The sequence below is a fragment of the Anguilla anguilla genome, chromosome 11, assembly GCF_013347855.1.
Source record: "Anguilla anguilla isolate fAngAng1 chromosome 11, fAngAng1.pri, whole genome shotgun sequence".
NCBI lineage: Eukaryota > Metazoa > Chordata > Actinopteri > Anguilliformes > Anguillidae > Anguilla > Anguilla anguilla.
The window spans coordinates 35,655,838-35,679,043 of record NC_049211.1 but is presented as its reverse complement, the minus strand read 5'-3'; the positions used below and the strand labels follow the sequence as shown (position 1 = coordinate 35,679,043).

Below are 23,206 nucleotides of genomic sequence, written 5' to 3'. Positions count from 1 at the left end.
CAAGGCCAAAGCACTTCATGGATAGGCCAGCACATTAGCCCATTCCTTCCCTCCAGCCAGTAGCCCTATAGGCCAGTACTCTTTATTAATTATCTAAAAATAAATGTACAGTGCCTGAAGTTCCGCCTTTCCGTAGCGCTACACCGCTCAAGAGACGACTTGTAAATTGAAAAACCAAGTCGAGTAGGATGTATTCTACACACTGACTTAATCACAATATTACCAGCAAAAACTACAGTACAAATGAGATGTTTTATTCAACGAATGCGCTTAATAAATTCATTTCTGATAGGCTTAGATGCGTCATATGGGCTGTTGAGGCCAATCAGATTCGAAAGAGTTGACTTTTCGCCGAGGCAAAAAAAAAGCCCGTTAAATGTCCTGTCTGAAGAAACGCTCTTAGTATTTACAAGAGTCCATTCAGTGAACAGAGTGCATGGCTTTGGCTGTGCGCTTTGTAAATCAGGCGTGTCTAAAGGTGCTTTTCGGCGGCGGCAGCAGCGGAGACAGCAGTACCCCAAATCGCTTTCCCATATTCCAAACCGAGTTTCCCGAGCTGACGTCAGCTGACTGCCTTGGCTGCATTCGCCACTCCGGACATAGCTAGGACTGTAAAATGCTGCTCTCCGTTCCACCAAGGACAGGAGTCAACCCATACAACGGCTATAACAGTAGAAACAGCAAAAAGGTAATGCAACCTTGCGACTCGCATCCTTCTGTCGCTCATGGCCGGTAAACGGGAGCTCATTCCTGTATCTGTTGAGGCAGTACGACTGTGTGACTTTAAGCTGCAGTGTCCTTGAACGCGGAGCGTACAGAAAAGCAACTTCAGTAGCCTACTCGTAGCAGTGTATCCAGCTAGCGATCGACTGGAGACCGCAGCCGCTCACGCTACTGTACCGTTCTGTAGCCTCTGAAGCTTATACAGTAGCCTAGTATGAACATTTACATGTTGCTGTTCCATACGCTTTTATAGCCCCGTTCGGATCTTTGCGTGTTTTCGGGGTTTTCGTGTCTGTCAACAGAAAGTGACTTTAAACGGAATGAAGTTGTAAAGCGAATGGTGTAAATAATATAGCCCATTAGCCTGCCGAAGGGTGGGGGTTGTGGTCGTAATGGAAGCAGAAGGAATTGTTTGCGAGCTTAAAGTAATCGATTACTAGCCCGCTTCGCACCACGAACGGCGGTGCCTTTGAAGGTGAGAAAGAATCGCGTTTTCGCAGAATACATAAGTTTGCCAAAGTTTTTTTAGTCAAGCGAATCGCCCCACCCCTAAAATATCCCATTGCGATGACGGGACACGATAATTTCTTGCCGGAATTAGGAATAGGAATGGCACAGCAACGATCAGTGATGGGGAGAATTGTTCATTTTTCCTAATCAAAGACAGAAATGTTACAATTTTAACATTTGTACGGTTGCTCCACAACACACAAGGCCCTTGTTTTTTCCCCCTATTGTTTACTTTTGGGTTTTATGGTGTGTTTTGAGCGGCTTCAAAATAGCACTGGCTTTGTTTATCAACTTAGCTCATGGGAGGAAAACACCTTAGTGCCTGGAGTTGCAGGAATAAAACTGCGTATTGATCAAAACCGTAGGCTTGTCTATGTTGTCTAGATATCTACATTCCAAAAGCTTTTTTCACATAAAAACATACACGTGCAGAGTCATATGAGAAAACGGTTCCATTCCAAGTATTTGTAAACGTTGCCGTTTTGTATAATTAACGGTAAGGCCTTTATCGTTGCCATACATTTGCTTATGCGGAACCCAAGCCATTTCAGAACTTTGATAGTTCGCAAAGTTTAACTAGCCTTATAGGCTTCTAAAAGAAATATAGGCTGCGGGTTTATTTGCGGATCGAATAACTTATAAGACATTACGCAATTATGTCATGTCACAAACTAAAAAAAGCTATCTGTAATGATACGGAATAGTTGCAAACAAAATAGGCTAGGCATCTCGATTTCTGTGGCGAAAGTTTTTTTTTTCCTGACTAGAAAACGTAGTCTTTCATAGTCATAATTTTGGTTGAAGTCGGCCGAAATGTTCCTGATTAAATTAAGACGAATACACTGTAATCAATGAATACATTTTCACTGTGAAAAACCTAAATGGCCCAATGCTTCGAAACATTAGTAAAAGTTATTTTATCCTGCTGCGCGACTGCTCATTGACTGAACGTCCACGCTTCCCTTCAGAAAGAGTTGTTCGTCTTGGTTCTTTTGACTGATAAGGTGGTGATTAATATACCGATAGAATAATTTGAATAATTGCCTGTGGTCATCATATGGTTTCAGCTGAGACAAGGCAATGTCACTTCCCGAACGTAATGAAGCGGCGTAATGCTTAAAAAAAAACATGCGATATGCTTTTCAAATCATGACTAATATCTAGCCTATGTTTTCCCCTAAGTGTTTGGCAGCGCTGTCCTTCCCACGCACTGGATCGTTTAAACTGTATGTTCAGTTCTGTTTTGTTTTTCCACACCGTGAATCTGATTTATAAGGCCGTGGAAATGCGATCGCAGAGATGGATAATGTCAGACGCACAGTGTGCGCTCCTTCGCGCGAACACCCGAGCGAGAAACGCGCGCATCAGGCGGCCTGCCTCGACATTCCAGGCATTCGAGGAACATGTAATTAACCGTCTACGTCACCAGCTCTTTCAGGCTACCTACAGCACAGATTCGGTTTTGTCGGACTCTTCCTATCATCTGTATCTGTGCGCGAAACCTCTCCCCTTTTGGGAGAGAATGGAAACGTGTGGTTTGTCAAAAAAAAGGATATGATAGCATTGGTATTTATAGGGAGGAATACACAATTGTGTAACACCGTACAACCGGAGACAGAAAGGAATCTGCCCACCCAACCCCCAACCCCCCCCCCCACCCCGCCTATAACATGATACTCCCTCTGTGTTGGCGACATAGATTACACTTGTTATTGGGCAAGAAACGGATGTTCCCGATTAAAGGACTGTTGATGTACTGTGTGATCCACTGGCTTGCGATTCTGAAATCGGGCAGAAGTTCAGCCCAGGAAGAATCCATCTAGAAATCCACAGAGGCTGACATGTTATATTTTCTCGTAGACCTGCTTTTATGTTTGAAGTTTATTTTACTTCTAGTAGAATTCCAGACCCATATATCAGGGGTTTCAGCTGCAGTCCTTGCTGGGAGGGCTGGGAGGTGTTAAGTCCCCATTGCATTTCAGGCTGAGCTCTAATTAAATAAATTAGTTAATTAGCTTCAGGGCAACAATTTCCTTTGTTTAGCAAAATGTAAAAGGGCTTTAAAGGACTGCAGGGTGGGGGCTTTGGAGGGCCTGAGGAATAAGAGGTAATTCTCTGCTTTTGTATTTGGACAACGGCTGGGCGGAGGGAGAGAGAGAATAGAGAGATCGTGTTCAGAAGCGGATTTATGGACTCGGTGAAACGAGGGTGAGAGGACAGGCTGAAAGGGTGAGCAGGTGCGGTGAGATCAGGGTGTTACTCCACACGTGGAGCCTGAGGGCCGGTTCCTGTTCCTCGCTGGGGACCAAGGGTAGAAACGGGGTGCTTCAGCGGTGAGCTCGTAACTGCCCTCTCTCTCTCTCTCTCTCTCTCTCTCTGTCTCTCTGTGTCTCTCTGTCGCTCTCTCTCTCTGTCACTCTCTCTCTGTCTCTCTCTGTCTCTCTGTCACTCTCTCTCTCTGTCTCTCTCCCATCACTCGCTCAGGAGACAGAGGATGGTAGACGATTCCAGGAAAGTGAGTCGTTTCATTATGAGGGAGGTCATCTCAAAACCAGATGGGTTGTAAGCTGCAGTTTCCTAACTGGATTGGCTAATACTAACCCTGCCCCCCCCCCCTTCAAGCCGCTTAATGTCCTCTACCAGAGAAGCGTTGTTCATTACGATCTTAGTACATAGCAGTCTGTGCCATTCCAGGTTTCACAAGAAACCTGTCCGGTTGCTGTTTGGAGCCCGGCTATTGGCATTTAGGCTATACTACTATTGGTGTGTACTCCATTCAGTACAGTAACATGCTTTTAGTGGGACCTGGAATGGCTCAAACTGCTGAACATGGAAATGCTGTCCATTGCCCTGGAAAGTAATGGGCTCCTGAACCCTTGGTCCTAGTAAGCTGGTTTTTGTTGTTACTCAGCCCTGAATTGATCTGCTGGGTGGCTCATTCTGTTAAGGCACTGGTGGTCTAGTGCGTGGATGGACCTCAGAGGCTGGTACTGAGTCCAGCCTGTGCCACTGCGGACTGTGGCCGACAGCCCCACAGTTGGGGCTGTTGTTGCCCAGTGATGGGAGTGCTTCTGTCGGCTGGGATGGCAGTGTGTTGTCGTGCGCCTCTGACCTGCCTACTTGCAAACAGCGGTGAGGTAAAGCGTCCTTTGGAGGAGAGCTCAAGCTTGTCCTTGCCCTCCCAAGTCAGTCGGTGATGAATATGATTTGAGGATTCCAAACTGGGGAGAAAAGGGGGGGGGAAGCATAAAGAAAGGCAATGGATTGCAAAGGTCACTCACCTCACCTGGCTTGGATCTTAATTGCTTGTTGATTTCAAAATGAGAACAGAGTCAAGAGCCAGTGGTTTGGGACCCTTTTCATAAGGGATGACAAGTATCAGTAATACTTTTATGCTATTGCTCCGGCGCTGTAATGTCACGGTAATATTGGTGAGATCAGGGCCCCCTCGTAAAGAATCACTCACAGAAGCACAAGCAGCAGTGGCCCCTGGGTGTGCGCCTTCATTTCTAAGCTTCGAAGACACACCCACAACAAAAAAAGACAGCAGATAGGTCATCCTCCTTATGTATTTTTTTCTTTTTTTTTTGCTTCATTTTGACAAAGGGGAAGCAGAGAGGCAACAGTGGGGGTCACAATACAGATAGCGTCATGGCGGGGAATCCCCCTCCTGTTGCCTGAAGGGGTTCGTATTTGGGTTGGAAGCCAGCTCGCCTACGGACTGGGGCCACACGGTCTCCCGGGAAACCAGCTTTAAACAGTGTTTGAGCGCAGTGATTTTTTGGGCCAAGCGCAGGCCGTACCCACAATTCCCTTGTCAGTCAGAAGCGGGAGAACCGGTTCGGAGGCGTCTCGATAGCAGGCTGATGTTCACCCGATGACGGAAACCCTGACAGATTGGCTTTAAACGTGTGTTACCCACAAACGAGGACCCGCGTGCAAACACCCCCCCACCCCCCCCACCCCCCGAGAGTGGGCTTGTGCTTAAACCCAGGTTACAAGCTGGGACAAGGGGCCTGTCCCGTAACTGTATCCAGCTCAGACTATCTCCATGGAGGATCACAGTGTTCGGTTAGTCAAGCGCTCTGCTGTAAGGTCACTAGCTCTCATTGCATTTTTGAATTGGACGTGGTTATGTCTTGTGAATTAACAAAAGGATGAAAATAAAATTCATCATGTGTCATTAAAAATTTTTTTTTTCTCATTCTAATTTCTTCTGCATCAATATTCATGAAGGTGAGCCCAATAACCCTGCATTCAATAACAGATAATTGATATTATTAATTTTTTTTGCCCTCAAGTGTGAGTTTTTATAGATGAGCGAGTCATTATTTTACACAAAAGGAACTGCAGTGTCTCACAGTGGTTGAACTTCGGCAGGGGAGAAGGGGTCTCACAGTCTCCGGGTTCAGTTCTTGGTTTCTGTGTCATCAGTTTCCCTCCCTCTCAGGAGTCAGTACTGGTGCAGTCAGGATTCTGTACTGGTCCAGTCAGGAGTGGGTACTGGTGCAGTCAGAAGTCAGTACTGGTGCGGTCAGGAGTCAGTACTGGTGCGGTCAGGATTCTGTACTGGTCCAGTCAGGAGTGGGTACTGGTGCAGTCAGAAGTCAGTACTGGTGCGGTCAGGAGTCAGTACTGGTGCAGTCAGGATTCTGTACTGGTGCGGTCAGGATTCTGTACTGGTCCAGTCAGGAGTGGGTACTGGTGCAGTCAGAAGTCAGTACTGGTGCGGTCAGGAGTCAGTACTGGTGTGGTCAGGAGTGGGTACTGGTGCGGTCAGGATTCTGTACTGGTGTGGTCAGGAGTCGGTATTGGTGCGGTCAGGAGTGGGTACTGGTGCGGTCAGGATTCTGTACTGGTGTGGTCAGGAGTCGGTATTGGTGCGGTCAGGAGTGGGTACTGGTGCGGTCAGGATTCTGTACTGGTGCGGTCAGGAGTGGGTACTGCTGGCTGCAGTGAGGAGTGGGTACTGGTGTGACTGGGAGTCAGTACTGGTGCAGTCAGGAGTAGGTGCTGGCATGGTTGGAGCTGTGGGAGTGCATCCATGCACAAGAACACAGCACTGGTTTTTACTGGTCAGTGGTAAGCAACATGTTAGGCAGCTGCCATGGAGTCTCCTGGCTTGGTTTCAACCCACAAGTATTCTCAGAACCACCTTAAGGCCTTCCCCAAGGTCTTAGCCTGCAGGTTTCTGGCACTGTGGATTATATGGTATATTCATGCATTAAAAATACTATAAAAAATGTTGATGAATTAATGAAAACCTTACATAAATAAACACGGAAAGCGCTAGCCTACTCCTCCATTGCCCCCCTCCCCACCCCTGCCTCTCCGCCTGGGCCCGGCTCGAATTGCAGGGATTAATGCCTTGGAATTCCTGGAATTCTGGCCTCAAACAATTGGCTCATGACCGAGGGGCGTGTTTGATTTTTGGGAAGTGGAGTAGTTGGGGTTGGGAGGGGGGATGGTAGTGAAAAGCGTTTCACTTACACAGTTGGGGGGGGGGGGGGGAGTAAAACCCCACATTTAGACCTCCAGCTCTACGCTGGGAGGAGGGACGTGTGGGGAGAGGAGAATTCTTGTTATTAATAAAACTCTGCTTTCCAGGAACCCCTCCCCCCACGTTTCCTTTCCCCTCCTCCATTCCTCCTTTTCTCTTTCTGTGAAACTCCTGCCTTTCCTCAATCTCTGAAATGTCCGTGCAGATGTTTTCTCGGTAAAGACAGAGGCGTGGGTAGTGTTCTAGGGGAGAGGTAAAGATGGAGCGGTGGATAGTGTTCTAGGGGAGAGGTAAAGACGGAGGGGTGGATAGTGTTCTGGGGAGAGGTAAAGATGGAGCGGTGGATAGTGTTCTAGGGGAGAGGTAAAGACAGAGGGGTGGATAGTGTTCTAGGGGAGAGGTAAAGATGGAGCGGTGGATAGTGTTCTAGGGGAGAGGTAAAGACGGAGGAGTGGATAGTGTTCTGGGGAGAGGTAAAGATGGAGCGGTGGATAGTGTTCTAGGGGAGAGGTAAAGACGGAGGGGTGGATAGTGTTCTAGGGGAGAGGTAAAGACGGAGGGGTGGATAGTGTTCTAGGGGAGAGGTAAAGACGGAGGGGTGGATAGTGTTCTAGGGGAGAGGTAAAGACGGAGGGGTGGATAGTGTTCTAGGGGAGAGGTAAAGACGGAGCGGTGGATAGTGTTCTAGGGGAGAGGTAAAGACGGAGGAGTGGATAGTGTTCTGGGGAGAGGTAAAGATGGAGCGGTGGATAGTGTTCTGGGGAGAGGTAAAGACGGAGGGGTGGATAGTGTTCTAGGGGAGAGGTAAAGACGGAGGGGTGGATAGTGTTCTAGGGGAGAGGTAAAGACAGAGCGGTGGATAGTGTTCTAGGGGAGAGGTAAAGACGGAGGGGTGGATAGTGTTCTAGGGGAGAGGTAAAGATGGAGGGGTGGATAGTGTTCTGGGGAGAGGTAAAGACGGAGGGGTGGATAGTGTTCTGGGGAGAGGTAAAGACGGAGGGGTGGATAGTGTTCTGGGGAGAGGTAAAGATGGAGCGGTGGATAGTGTTCTAGGGGAGAGGTAAAGATGGAGGGGTGGATAGTGTTCTGGGGAGAGGTAAAGACGGAGGGGTGGATAGTGTTCTGGGGAGAGGTAAAGATGGAGCGGTGGATAGTGTTCTAGGGGAGAGGTAAAGATGGAGGGGTGGATAGTGTTCTGGGGAGAGGTAAAGATGGAGGGGTGGATAGTGGTCTGGGGAGAGGTAAAGACGGAGGGGTGGATAGTGTTCTGGGGAGAGGTAAAGATGGAGCGGTGGATAGTGTTCCAGGGGAGAGGTAAAGACGGAGGGGTGGATAGTGTTCTGGGGAGAGGTAAAGACGGAGGGGTGGGTAGTGTTCTGGGGAGAGGTAAAGATGGAGCGGTGGATAGTGTTCTGGGGAGAGGTAAAGATGGAGCGGTGGATAGTGTTCTAGGGGAGAGGTAAAGACGGAGGGGTGGATAGTGTTCTGGGGAGAGGTAAAGATGGAGCGGTGGATAGTGTTCTAGGGGAGAGGTAAAGATGGAAGGGTGGATAGTGTTCTAGGGGAGAGGTGAGTAAAGGTGAATCTGCGATTGCAAACCGGGGGTGGATTGTGAGTTTGGATGGGCGGATAAGGGTGAAGATTGCGATCGTGGTCTTAAAGTGCCCCAGAAGTTGGACCAGTCCACCAGGCACGTGTTGGAATTGCTAGATTTGCGCATCTTGAAGACGACAGAGCTAATCATGGCTGAACAGCAGCTAGTGTGTGAGCTGGGAGAACAGAGAAGCAGGCCCCGTCAAGTGCAACAGTTTGCCAAGTCTTGCAAAAGCAATAAACCATGTGGAGGCGGTAGTGTCATGGCTGAGGCATGTAAGGTTGCTTCTGGAAGAGGCTCACTCATCTTTACTGATGATGTAATGGAGGATGGCAGCAGTAAGATGAATTTGGAAGTGCGCTGACTGATTTTGTTTGCCTACGTACAAAGAAATTCCTCCAACCTCATTGGAGGAGACAATGACCTGCAGCAAGACAATGACCTCAAACATACTGCCTATGAAACCGAAGCATTCGTCAAGTTTTGTACTGTCCATGTCAGTCAACTGATTTAAAGTGAGCATGGAGCATGCATTTCCCTTGCTGAAGACTGAAGAAAGAAAACCCTTGAAATAAAGATCAGCTGCAGGCGGCTGCAGTGAAGGCCTGGAAAGCCATTTCCAAAGAAAACAGCAAACATTTGCTGATGTCAGTGGGTCATAAACGTAATGCAGTTATTGACTTAATTGCTTTGATTTCTTTGTAAGGTCATCCAACTTTCCAACAATTTTGCACAGCTGAAAATGGGGAGGGGGGGGGAGTGAATATAAACATATCTAAATATGAAATAAAAGCTGATTGTCTGTACTGTCACATTCAATTTTTATTCTCAAATCCAAATGTATATAGTAAAGATGACTAATTTCACTCTTATCCTCAACATAGATTTGGAGGGCACTGTATGTGTGTGTGTTTGTGTGTGTGTGTGTGTGTGTGTGTGTGTGTGCGTGCTCGGGGTGTGTGTACAGTGTGTTTACATGCTGCGTTTCCCATGGGTTCTCTCCGGTACATTGTCCTGGTCTCACCTGTCTTTTTACCCCTCTGGGTTCCTACACCTGCTGTCTCTGTCACATCATCATTCAGCCCCTCCCCCTTCCCCCCCCAGGTTTCTGCTGTACACCTGGCTGTGCGTCAGGGTGGATTATCTGTGAGCACTGGCAGGCGTGTTATATAAACGTGATGCAGAGCCGTTCCTCTTCTACCTCTACTTATATCTTAATCTTAATCTACCTGTATCCGTACCTATATCTATATGTTCATGTACCTGTGTATCTGTTCCTGTACCTCTGCTTACCTGTTTCTGTGCCTACACAGAACACCAGTCATACTCTTAGCAAGGGTTTGCACACAGTAAAGGCATATTCACACATCACGCACAATCTGCACATAATCTGCCTGCATGCTCTGTCTGTAAGGGTGTTACCACTAGGGGTGATGTGTTTATACGAGCAAACAAGTACTCGCCAGCAGACTCATAATTGTTTAGAAAATGTTTTTTAATGATAAATATTTTCTCAAAAAAAAATCATAAATTGCTTTAGTAAAGGGTAAAAGTGCGTATAGCCAACATGTTGTGCTGTTGGCCTGTTGATTGCTGTTGCGTCCTCTAGTGTTTGTCACAGTGGCAATGGCGCAAAACAACGTTATTTTTATGCTGGAATTATTTTGGGCTAGCCTATGCCTTTGATGCTTGTCAGGATCCATACAATGACAAATCGGAGCAAATGGAGAAGCCATATGTGTTCTCCAGTGAGCATTGTGCGTTTGGGTGCTTAACTGTCGCCATCACGCTTTTTAAATTGTGTTGGTTTAGAACCGCTGTCAAGTGTAACGAATGGTTAACTTCATTTAGTGGCCATAAGTCACTCAGGCCATAAGTTTTAAGATGTAGCCTAGCTTCATCTATTTCCATCTCTTAGTTTCCCAGAATGGCTAAATAAAGCATTTATCTTAATTATTTATTAATGTCTGTAGCCTATCATTCTACTAAAGCCTGAAGATTTTTGGAAGGGGGATGGATAGCTGTCGGGTGCTTGTTCACTTTTAATCAGTGTACAGTTCTACTGGAATTCACATGAAATGAGTGTAGATTTTTCAATATTATTGAAATGACTTGCTTGAATACATGAAAAAAACATGCTTGTAATCTTTTAGGGAAAATTGGCCTCACCAAGCTTCCACGCCAGCAGCTTTAAAATAAAAAAAATAGGAACAAAAACCGGACAGCTTGTACATGATCACGAGGAGGGCGTTTGTTTGCGAGGCGTGAGTTAAAGGTCAGTTCACAGTTCATTGTGCTGCCTTGCTATAAGTGTCAGGAGAAACACAGTGACACAGTGAACACGGTTCCTGAAATCACTTTGGACGCATTACAAACGTGAAGGCTCGCCCGCTGTTTTCTTAAGATGCAGTGAAAGGACTCCTAAGGTGCTGCTGGTGCCAGGGGAAGAGCCCGTGGCCTTTGTAGGAGAGCCGCAGTCTGTGGGGGTCCCAGCCGGCGATGGGGAACGTGTCTGGGCTGGAATGTTGTGCCCTCCTTATCATACAGGAATGTGCTGTGTGTGAGGCTGACTTCAGGCAACCCGGTATTCCAAACTGCAGCCTCCCACAGCAAACTGGGGACAGACTTACTCTGGCAGTGCCGCTGGTTCAGGACCTAAAGAAGCCATGTTTCTGCACGCTGGACACGCATGCCTTCACACAGCGATCCTCACCTTTGCCTGAGCACCATCCTCACCTTTACCTGAGCACCATCCTCGCCTTTACCTGCGCACCATCCTCATCTATACCTGTTCACAATCCTCATCTTTACCTGAGCACCATCCTCACCTTTACCTGAGCACCATCCTCGGGGCGACATAGCTCAGGAGGTAAGAGCGATTGTCTGGCAGTCGGAGGGTTGCCGGTTCAAACCCCGGCCTGGGCGTGTCGAAGTGTCCTTGAGCAAGACACCTAACCCCTAACTGCTTGGGCGAATGAGAGGCATCAATTGTAAAGCGCTTTGGATAAAAGCGCTATATAAATGCAGTCCATTTACCATCCTCACTTTTACCTGAGCACCATCCTCATCTTTACCTGAGCACAATCCTCACCTTTACCTGCGCACCATCCTTATCTATACTTGTTCGCAATCCTCATCCTTGCCTGAGCACCGTCCTCACCTTTACCTGAACACAATCCTCACTTTTACCTGAGCACTAATCTTACCTGCAAACCTCACCTTTACCTGAGAATGAATGTCAGAATTAGTGCACAAATATTTATTTTTAATAATCTGTTTGAATAACAGCTTGAGAAATTTCTAAGCCAAGTAAACTATGCTTTGTGTGTCTGTGTTGATGAGGGATTGCAGTGGATGCAAAAATGTGCACGAAGGAAGAAGAGGAAGGAGAGGCAGAGGCTTTTTGCTGAATAGACAAAAAATCCTGCTTTGACGCAAGTCTTTTAGGAAATGGTGGAGTCAAGATTATGGCTAAAAAAGAAGTCTTCTCAAGCAGAGACTCAGGGGATAGCATGTGGCCTGACAGATCTAAAGGAGCGGTTCACTTACTGGAGTTTTTATATTAGTTCAGTTTTAGTGGATGTTCTGGATTGGCCTGGACTGTTTTTGTGTGATATGAAGGATATTGTAGATTTAGAAGTTTCTTATGATCTGCTGTTTTTATAACAGCTGGTATGGGGGCTTTTTCGAGTTTGTGGTTTGAAGCAGGAACATAAAATTTAAGTAACCCCAGAGCAGTTTGTACAACCATTTGTTCACATTTATGTACATAAACACCCAGTTATATATCATGTTGGTGCTTTTCTTAAGTGCTACAATCTCAGGCTGTATCATAGGAAATAGTTCCATCCAAAAACAAGATTAAGCAAAACAACAAGTGCCTTTTAGCTCCTGATCCTTGTATGTCTGTTCTGTTTTTTTTGGTATGTTTTTAATATGAAACTTTTACTTTTCTGCTGCCATCTTTACCAGGACTCCCTGGCAGAAGAGATATTGTATCTCAGTGGGACCTTCCTGGTTAAATAAAGGATAATAAATAAATAAAATAAATATTGAAGAGTAATCAGGTAATATACACATGCAATAGGCTTAATGTCACTGTACAGGGTGCTTTGGAGTGTAATTTCTTGCTTTAAACCGCAAAAACCCTGAATGCCCCTTTACTTCCATTCTAAAGCCAGCAGGTCTTTCTAAACTTAAACTTGTAAAGAATTCTTTGTTGTATATAAAAACCCAGTAAAACGAATACGCAAAAACTGAAATACTATTTTGAAAAAACGTCCGTGAACTATCACCTCAAAAAAGGGAGAAGATCAGGGATGATGAGGCGATGACTTTTGAGCTATTTGAGTGTGAGTGATGTCACTCGCTGGAAACATCCGAAAGCAGAAGTGAAAGAAGTCTGGGCCGCTCGCTGTGCTGGGCGACCCTGCAGGAAGACGGAGCCGGGTTAGCGCGAAGGGGTTAGCGTCGTCTCCTGCCACGGAGCGCCGGTTAGCCCCACCTTCACCGCGCTCTGAAGAGCTGCTGTTAAACATGGCCGCTGCAGCTGCATCCCACCTCACAGAGAAGAGGAGAAACCCTTTTAAAAAAAACCCCGTAGCGTAGCGCTGGAATGATTTTCCTGGAGAGCCGCACAAATGAAACTGGCCTGCAGAAATGAACAAGAGCGGCAAAGCAGCGGGCTGTAAACCTGGCAGTGTCTTAACCCTTTGAAGAGCAGGTCTTTTGGAATGCTTTTTAAAAAATTCTAAGTCAGTGTTCTTGAACTCCATTGCATTCAGTTATCAGAAGCGATTGTTACGTCAGCATTAGAATGTTTAGTTAAGAACATTCTTAGGCCTCGCTACTTGTCCACTGCAGCTGGTGAGGAGAGAAGATGGAGGATTGGCTGTGAGAGCAGTGGAGGATGTGTGTCTGTCCAACACGCAGCATTTCCCACCATTCTTGCTACTCTTATTTCTTAACCTGTTATTTAACTTCCAGTGGGAGTTATAGGGCTTCCGGTGGTTCATCCTGCTAAGGTGCTGGGCACCAGTGCGGACACGCCCTGCAACCGGGTACCACATCCTTCCCCAGTATTGGTTGTGTCTGGTAGTCCAGAGAAGGTGGGGGTTAGGTTGATGGGTCGGGAGGTCACCTGTCGGGTGTCTGCACTTGCGTGACTGCACAGCTCAGCTGGGGGACTGCAGAGTGACTGCGCAGCTCAGCTGGGGGACTGCAGAGTGACTGCGCAACTCAGCCGGGGGACTGCAGAGCGACTGCGCAGCTCAGCTGGGGGACTGCAGAGTGACTGCGCAGTTCAGCTGGGGGACTGCAGAGTGACTGCGCAGCTCAGCTGGGGGACTGCAGAGTGACTGCGCAGCTCAGCTGGGGGACTGCAGAGTGACTGCGCAGCTCAGCTGGGGGACTGCAGAGCGACTGCGCAGCTCAGCTGGGGAACTGCAGAGTGACTGCGCAGCTCAGCTGGGGGACTGCAGAGTGACTGCGCAGCTCAGCTGGGGGAATGCAGAGTGACTGCGCAGCTCAGCTGGTGGACTGCAGAGTGACTGCGCAGCTCAGCTGGGGGACTGCAGAGTGACTGCGCAGCTCAGATGGGGGAAACATACAGATCACAGCCTCTTATTAAAAATGAGCTGAGGTGGAAGGGGCAGACTAGAGGAACAATTTAAAACTGAAATGTGCTCTTCAGGTGAAAAGGACTAAGTCTCTTTTACAAAGGGCCTGGCTGTGTGAGAGAAGGGGAGAAGTTTAAAAAGAGGGGCGGTTATATATCCACCTGGTGACAGACGGGCTATAATTGGTCAGACGTCCGGTTCCTGTGTGCAAGTCTGTTCACAAAAAGGCCTTAATCGCACAGACCTGAGTTTTGTCTACCATGTCTGGGGGAGAAATAATCTGCGCCAGGGTTGAATTGTTTAAAATTGTTTTTGGAGAGCTTTAGAATATTCAAATATCAGATGAATACCAAATCCTAAACTTCCGGTTTTCCTTTTTTTGCCCCTGCAGCAGGCCTATGTGTCTTCCCACCAGCAGATGGCGCTGCCCAGTCCCAATACCAACAGCAGCAGCAACAGCAGCAACGGGGGAGGAGAACAGCTGAGTAGAACCAACCTGTACATCCGTGGTCTTCACCCGGGGACCACAGACCAGGACCTGGTCAAGCTATGTCAGCCGTGAGTGACGTGACTCTCTTCTCTAACTCGCTATTTCTTGACTTATATATTTAAATGGGTTCTTTCCTCTTTTTTGATTGGCGCACACCATGTTGGCCAATGGGATCTCTCCCTTTGCGGAGATGCATTTGTGAAGCTGTTACTGCCTTAAAACTTATAAGTGGGTCCATGTGCTAGAAAAATGACATCTTTGCCCGGTCGAAAAAGTGCTTATATTCCCGGTTGCCTATTTGTTGGTGACTCAAAGACCTTTCTAGCTTTTTGCTTAGATGGTTTTATATATAAACTGCTGTATTTACAATGTGCAGACAATGGGGGATGTGGTGCCATAAGTTTGTATTTCTACTGTAGATCACTGGTGGAATGCTTGTGGTGCTCGAACTGAGATAATGTATGCATGGAAGTTTTGAGTCATCAGAAAACCAGCGGGGGTTTCACACACCCAATCAGAGAGCAGAATGCGTTCCTCAGGACATTATGCTGGGCTCCGGGGGGTTATGGAGGTTGGGGGGGGTGGGGGTGGCTCTTGCTGGTTTATCTCTGCCAGGCTCATGGTTATCATGAGATGCTAAATGCCAGTGAGTGAGGTCAAATACAGAGGTGTGTACAGAACATGGGTACACAAACTGAGCATGTGGGGCTACAGTGGTGGAGGGAGAGGTCAGTGTAAAACTGAAAAGGATCTGCTAAAAACCTGTGAAAAACCTGTGAGAGTCAAGGAAGGAAGACAGGGAAGAGAGGGAAAGGAGGAGTTCAGAGAGGTGGAGCTAAAGGAGTGTAGAGAGGGAGGGAAGGAGCGAGGAGAGGGGAAAAGAGGCTGGGAGGGACCGGGGAAAGGGGAGGAAAGGCCAAAAGGGGGGGGAGGGGGTACTTGTCCTGATCTGACCCCTCTTCCTGCAGGCTGGAAATACACAGCTGCTTCTACACAGCAGTACTACTGCTCTCAAACCCTCAATATTACTGCACTCACATCCTCAATAGTACTGCACTCACATCCTCAATATTACTGCACTCACATCCTTAATATTACTGCACTCACATCCTCGATATTACTGCACTCACATCCTCAATAGTACTGCACTCACATCCTCAATATTACTGCACTCACATCCTCAATATTACTACACTCACATCCTCAATATTGCTACTCTCACATCCCTAGTATCACATCCTCAATATGACTACACTCACATCCTCAATATTGCTACTCTGACATACCCAATATTCCTATGCTCATATCTTCAATATCATTACACTCACATTCTCAATGTTAATACACTCACATACTATTAATCTACTCACGGCCCTAAAATTGTTATTCACAGTATTAATTCTCTCAGATACTCAGTAACACACACCATACAGTATGTCCATATAGACCTCACACATGCACACACAGAATACACTGAATGCTTTGAATACTTGTCTGTACTGTTTATAACTTTGGAGATAATGGGGTTTATTTAAGTCAGGGGGGGATTCTTACAAAAAACCCTGGATTTTAAGTGGGGTTTAAGGGGTTAACCTGAATTTGTTCAGTAAAGAACATTGTCTGGATAAGAGTGTCTGTTAAATGCATGCAGTGTAATGAAATGCGTAGGTTCACGCACAGCATTCACAGACACCGGTCCTTATACTCCCGTTTCTCTTTTATAAATCGAGCTGCTCCAGCCTGGTCTTGTTTTTCAGGAATGATTCATTGTTGAAAGCATTTCTTTGTGCGTATATGAACCGTAACTCACACTTCCTGAGCTGAGCCACAAGGATTTGGGTTCTGGGGGGCGAGGGGGGGTTCTGGATTTTGGAATGGTGTGCAGTCTGTGTGACGAGGAGTAATTAGCCGTAATCTGATGGAGAGCCAGACGGAGCCTGATAATATTGCAGGTGTTCAAGAGCCTTGCCGTGAACCGTACTATACACGTGTGTGTGTGTGTCTGTGTGTGTGTGTGTGTGTGTGTGTGCGCGTGCGTGCGTGTAGGTGTGTGTGTGTGTGTGTGTGTGTAGGTGTGTGTGTGGAAAACCTAAGCCAAGCCAGACTTTCCAAAAGCTTGGCACTGCCCATGCACTCTCTCTATTTCTCCTTCTCTCACACACACCAACCCATTTCCTTCTACAGGTAATAAAATGAGGCTTAAAAAAGCCTGTTTCCAGACAGCGTCTCTGGAACTTTCTCAGTCCGTTTCCTGTCTGTACCCGCCCCCCTCTCACACTGCTCCTCCTCCCCCTTCGCTGTGTCCCCCTCGCTCACCTGTTTGTACCTGTCCTCGTCCCTCCTGTGGGTGGAGCTGGGGGCTCATGCGGTGGATGCCTTGTGATGTCATTACCAAGGAAGTAGCTGATTGGCCGCACTCTTTCATGCTGAAGTTGCATGCCTTTGTCTAGAATTCAGGGAAGCTGATCAGGGCTCCTTCAAGTATTAGCGGTGGCCTTGGAATTGCTTTTCCTTGGTGGCATCAGCTGAAATTCACCAAGGAAATGAAAAGCGATGCTGAGTTTATTTGTTTTTCGTCGGTCCTGTAAGCAAGGGGGCTGGAACCTATCCCAGCCTGCATTGGACAAGAGGCAGGAATACACACAGGGACAGGTTGCCAATCCATCGCAACTCCACAGAGGAAGGCTCTGGCTGGGATGTGAACTCTTCTTCTTCTTCTTCTTCTTGTCTTTGTGGCCTCAGGGTAAAATGCACTTTAACTACAAACTTAAATTTACCAGTGTCTGGGACTGCCCAGGTAAATATGTGATAACAGAGATGGTCTTAATGTTAGAAAATCACTGGTGCCGTTCCCTAATCGATATGTCTCAATGCCAGTAACAGGGTGGATGTTTACAAGCATCCCTGAGGAAATGTATTGGTGTGGCTCGGCTCTACTCCTGATTGGCTGGAAGCAGGCCATGGGGGCGGAGCCATAGTGGTGGACAGAGAGAACAATCAGGTTACACTGCAGGCAAAGCCAGGAGACTGGCCTTCGAAAAGTGCAATGAAGCACAGTATTTGGAAGGGTTCTGTATTCTGTATCTTCCCCCACACACTGTTTATCCCCGCCTCTCTTCCTCCACACACTGTTTATCCCCACCTCTCTTCCTCCACACACTGTTGAACTCCGCCCCTCTTCCCCCACACACAGTTTAACCCTGCCCTCCTTGTTATTTTTAAACATTTTAGCTGATGCTTGTGTTTTTACAGATACGGGAAAATCGTGTCCACCAAGGCCATCCTGGACAAGACCACCAACAAGTGCAAAGGTCAGTGGCATGTTATGGGGGTGTGACGACAGGGTGCTGAAACGCTGCATGCCGTGTGCCCAGTGTGTGCACTATGAGCCCTGCATCTCTGGGGTCAGCTGGTGTGACGTGATGTAACCGCCCTGTCATAACAACACTGCCTGACCAAACATCGGGCCCCTAACACGGTGTGTGTTTAGTAGGGGTGCAGAAAAGTCCCCTGCAGGGTATAGGGAGTAACTGAGCCCCCTGTGTCCCCTGCAGGGTATAGGGAGTGACTGAGCCCCCTGTGTCCCCTGCAGGGTATAGGGAGTAACTGAGCCCCCTGTGCCCCCTGCAGGGTATAGGGAGTAACTGAGCCCCCTGTGTCCCCTGCAGGGTATAGGGAGTAACTGAGCCCCCTGTGTCCCCTGCAGGGTATAGGGAGTAACTGAGCCCCCTGTGCCCCCTGCAGGGTATAGGGAGTAACTGAGCCCCCTGTGTCCCCTGCAGGGTATAGGGAGTAACTGAGCCCCCTGTGTCCCCTGCAGGGTATAGGGAGTAACTGAGCCCCCTGTGTCCCCTGCAGGGTATAGGGAGTGACTGAGCCCCCTGTGTCCCCTGCAGGGTATAGGGAGTGACTGAGCCCCCTGTGTCCCCTGCAGGGTATAGGGAGTAACTGAGCCCCCTGTGTCCCCTGCAGGGTATAGGGAGTAACTGAGCCCCCTGTGTCCCCTGCAGGGTATAGGGAGTAACTGAGCCCCCTGTGTCCCCTGCAGGGTATAGGGAGTAACTGAGCCCCCTGTGTCCCCTGCAGGGTATAGGGAGTAACTGAGCCCCCTGTGTCCCCTGCAGGGTATAGGGAGTAACTGAGCCCCCTGTGTCCCCTGCAGGGTATAGGGAGTAACTGAGCCCCCTGTAGGGTATAGGGAGTAACTGAGCCCCCTGTGTCCCCTGCAGGGTATGGTTTTGTCGACTTTGACAGTCCTTCTGCTGCGCAGAAGGCAGTGACCGCACTGAAGACCAGTGGAGTCCAGGCCCAGATGGCCAAGGTGAGAGCTGAACTCGTTTTGACGCTCCGCCTGTGTGCTGTGTTGGATGTAATTCGCCATTCGGTTGTTCTCAGCCATAGGAAGCTTCAAAGCGCTCGGCTAGCATAGCCTGGAGATAAGACGGAGCAGGAACTTGGGAGGGCCTGAATGTGTGTGTCTGGGTGTGAGTGTGGGTCTGTATGTGTATGTGTGTGCGAGTGTGTCAACAGGGGTGGCCTGGCATTCTTCATATGATTCTGTACCTTAAATTGTACGAAATACCTACAGGCGCTAGCTGCACATGGATCCAAGAACCTAAAATAAACTTTAAAAAGACCAAGAAATGGTTAACTGACCATAACATGCTTGTTTTGTCATGTCAATCTCAGTTTCCAGACTTGAACCTGGTCAAAAATTGCAAGCATGCGTGCACCCACGCGCGCACGCACACACACACACACACACACACACACACAGAGGATGTGCTTGTCCCCCTGTGCAGGGAGGAGTGTTTGTGGAGAGGAAAGGTATTCCCTGGGGGGGGTTCAGCTGAAACACAGCCGCACTGCACTTCTCTCTCTATCCTTCCCTTTCTCTCTCTCTATCCTTCCCTTTCTCTCTCTCTCTCCCTCCCTTTCTCTCTATCCCTCCCTTTCTCATTCTCCCTCCATTTCTTCCCTGCTCTCTCCCTCTCAAATTCAAGTTCAGATTCAAAATACTTTATTGCCATGACATCCTCTGGTGCAAAAGCACAGAAAATAACATATACAATTGAACGCATAAACACAGATCTCCTGCGTACAAATATACCCAGTACCCAGATAAATATGTCCCTCTGTTTGTGAAAAGCTATAATATAATTTGCTGCTAGCATAATACATTTTCTGTGTTCCCCCCCCTCTAACTCTCTCTCCCTGTCTCCCTCTCTCTCCCTGTCCCCCTCTCTCTCTCTGTCTGACGGTGTACCTGGTCTTCTCTCTAGCTGCAGGCAGCCAGTCAGTGGCGTGGTTTTGCTTTTATGTTAAAATAGGGAACGCAGCAGATTCCTTTATATCACCGTAAGATCTTTAAAGTGACGTTTCACATTTCTTACCTAACTGAAATATTTCGTTTTTTTTGTTTTTTAAAGAAGAATTTAGGGGAATCTAATGTCAATTCAGTCACTACTCCATAAACCCAAACAAGTAGGAATCCATTTTGTTTTGCAAAAAAAGAAAAAACTATTAAGGGAACCTTCCCTTATATATTTTAACAGAAATGTTTTCTTTCTTAAAGCCAAAATACCCCTAGCGGTTGGTAACAATCAAATACCCTCACAGCCTCCCAACACCCCCCACCCCCCAGCAACAGGATCAAGCCCTGCAAAACCTGCACATCTCCACCTGCTGTCCTGTTCCACTCTGAAAGCCACACAATTATTTGTCATTAACATATGAAAAAATGTTTTTTATTTTTATTTTTTTAAATTTACACTTAATACCCCCCCCCCCTTCTGAAGTCCCAACTAAGTAAGAAGTCCACTTTGTTAGCCATAACAGTTAAAATGCCATTAGGGCATTACTCCAAGGCACAACACACATCACAGCATACAACCAACAAACTGCAAACAACCCTCATCCCTCCCCCACCCTTCTTGTGTCCCAGCAACAGGAGCAGGACCCCACGAACCTGTACATCTCCAACCTGCCGCTCTCCATGGATGAGCACGAGCTGGAGGCCATGCTGAAGCCCTTCAGCCAGGTCATCTCCACGCGCGTTCTGCGGGACAGCAATGGGAGCAGCCGCGGCGTGGGATTCGCCAGGTAACCCCCCCCCCCCACACACACACTCTGCTGCCCCCCGGTGGCAGGTGCTCGCAATAGCATCACATGGAGATTGGTGGTGGGAGTTGGTGGATGGATAGAATCCTTGTGAACATGAAGATTTCAAAAGTGGGAAAATGCACGTGCCTTTTCTTCATCTAGGTGATTGAACAGGCTTTTTAATGTTCAAATTTGGACAATGTAATTTCACGTGTGTATGGTTATTGTGTGGTGTGAACACTGGAAGGACGGTTGTTATGGTCGTGACCCAAGTCTGTGATTCTAAGCTCTTGAACTGAAATCCACTGAACCCACTTTATGATGTCACAGAGTTATAACAGCCGCCCAAATTAACTGTCTTCACAGGATGGAATCCACAGAGAAGTGTGAAGCCATAATTCAGCATTTTAATGGCAAATACATCAAGACTCCGCCCGGAGTACCAGGCAAGACACTTTTACAAAAAAATTTCAATTGTAACTGCACACTTTTTTTCTTGTGTCTGCGTTAACTCCCCAGCCGGATGGTTTCATCCAGCCGATGTGAGATCAGTCGTTCCTATTGGCCGATTCTGGGTTCTGTGTGTGACGCGCACGTGTCTCCGCAGTGCCCTCGGAACCCTTGCTGTGCAAGTTTGCGGACGGGGGGCAGAAGAAGCGGCTGAACCCGGGGAAGTACCTGCAGAACGGCAGACCCTGGACCAGGGACGGGGACACGGTCAGTCAGTCAGACGTGCGCAGGGCTGCGTGGCCCCCCGATTGGCTCTCAGCAGTTTGGTCTTTGTGACCTCACAGTTTGGTCGAGTGACCAGAGCTCAGCTTTGTTAATGGCAGTGCCTGAGTAGGGGAACATTTTATGACACAGACCTGTGGTTACAGACCTTCGCAGCCCTTCACTGTACTTCACTAGTGACTCTCACTGTACAGAATTTTTATTGTTCCCAAAATGGGAAAAGAAGACTAGGATGTCAGTTCAATTTAACGCCGTTGTTTTCAGGGTTTCGGTTTATCTCAATTAGCTTTAGCTCAGCAGTTGCTGAAATTAATTAAACATTTTTGTGAGGAATATTGCCCTGGTACTGAACTTTTGCTGGAATGTGTTACCCTTGAACCATTTCACGTGTTTTAATTTGCTGAAATGAATAATATTTTTTTTAAATGAGCGGCACGTTTCACAGATTAAAATGAACAATCAGTTTTGGAATGTTTTTCATGGCTAGCTTTCATATAGTCCAATAGTCATAGTTACAGGCGTTTTCTGAAAGTAAGTAAGGAGATATGAATCTCTGGGTTTGAGACCAGTGTGCTACAGCAGCTCGACACACTGCAGCCCTTTCTAATGACTGACAGTGTGCTGCCAGGCAGTGTGTGCAGACGAAAGCCTTATCAGCGATCTGTGTGTGTGTGTGTGTGCGCGCCTGTGTGTGCGTGTGTGTTCACAGGGAGGTGTGACCCTAACGTATGACCCCACAGCGGCCCTGCAAAACGGGTGAGTCCATGTGCTGGCGAGATAAAAATCACAGAAACACAGTGTAACGACAGACTGGCGCTACGCTAACGTACCTGGTGAAGACTGGTGTGGGGGGGGGGGTGGGCTTTGGGGGTAACCCTCAGGGGAGGGGCTCTGTGGGACTGCGTGCTAATGAGCATCATAAGCCAGCCTTTGTCTGGGTTTTTTAGCAGCCGTGCTCTGAACATCTGCAGGAATTTTTTTTTTTTCCTTAAACGCTAAAAATACATTCTGGGGACCAGCCAGGTACATACTCATATTCATCACTGCAGAGCGAACAGCTGTTCATTTAAAGGACCAAAGCACGATTCTCTTATGATGTGTGTACTCATCTGTGCACGTGTGTGTGTGCGTGCATGTGCGTTTGTGTATGTCCGTGTGCGTGCGTGTGTGTGCGTGTGTAGGTTTTACTCCTCTCCGTACAGTATCACCCCTAACCGGATGATCGCTCAGACGTCCCTCTCCCCCTACATGCAGTCTCCTGTCTCCTCCTACCAGGTCAGTGCAGCACAGTACCTTCAGAGAGAGGCCCGGTTGGTTTTTGGCTTGCGTCCTGTTTTGCTCACTTGTGCCCTCTGCTGCAGGTGCACAGCCCCTCCTGGATGCATCACCAATCGTACCTCATGCAGCCAGCGGTGAGTTTGGGCACAGAGCCCCCCCCCCCCCCACCCCACCCCAGCTGCAGTCTGGCTCTGCCCCTTACCCCCCCCTCCCCCTCCCCCTCCCCCCCCCCCCCCTTTCACACACCCCTCCATCACACACTTACCTGTATGTCTGTGTGTGTGTATGTCTGTGTGTGTGCACAGGTAAGGTAAATCTGACTGTCTGCCTTTGAGTCGTAAGCCACTTATCTGTGTGAAATATTTCAGGTGCCGTAGAGAACATTATGTGTGTGTGTGTGTGTGTGTGTGTGTGTCTGTGTATGTGCATGCGTGCGTGTGTGTGTGTGAGCTTATATCTGTGCTTCTTATCATAGCACATCACATTTGAACCGCACCGTATTGATCTGTCTACACTGTCTCTTTCTGACCTGCCTTTCTGTCTGCATGCCTGTCTGTCTGTGTGTGTGTATATTCATTGTTGTTCATGTTCATGTGGTTTGCGTGTCTGCCTGTGTTTGTTCATTTATGGTGCATTTTATCTGGCTTGGCATGTATTGT

At 47.8% G+C, this 23,206-nt stretch overlaps 1 protein-coding gene across 3 annotated transcripts in view; it reads left to right on the top strand.

The window, feature by feature from the left end:
- The first annotated feature begins 362 nt into the window (after window positions 1-362).
- LOC118207425 (RNA-binding motif, single-stranded-interacting protein 2-like) overlaps window positions 363-23,206 on the top strand; it is a 24,961-nt gene continuing 2,117 nt past the window's right edge. Inside the window, exons 1-10 of one of the 3 annotated variants that reach the window (XM_035380988.1) lie at window positions 363-688; window positions 14,337-14,503; window positions 17,688-17,746; window positions 18,665-18,756; window positions 20,386-20,537; window positions 20,904-20,983; window positions 21,145-21,254; window positions 21,979-22,025; window positions 22,451-22,544; window positions 22,631-22,681. In XM_035380988.1, the coding sequence (XP_035236879.1) occupies window positions 617-688; window positions 14,337-14,503; window positions 17,688-17,746; window positions 18,665-18,756; window positions 20,386-20,537; window positions 20,904-20,983; window positions 21,145-21,254; window positions 21,979-22,025; window positions 22,451-22,544; window positions 22,631-22,681 (924 nt within the window). In that variant the 5' untranslated portion in view covers window positions 363-616. Of the gene's footprint in view, window positions 689-14,336; window positions 14,504-17,687; window positions 17,747-18,664; window positions 18,757-20,379; window positions 20,538-20,903; window positions 20,984-21,144; window positions 21,255-21,978; window positions 22,026-22,450; window positions 22,545-22,630; window positions 22,682-23,206 lie in introns of all 3 variants that reach the window. The other 2 variants (XM_035380987.1, XM_035380986.1) reach the window with 2 other exon arrangements.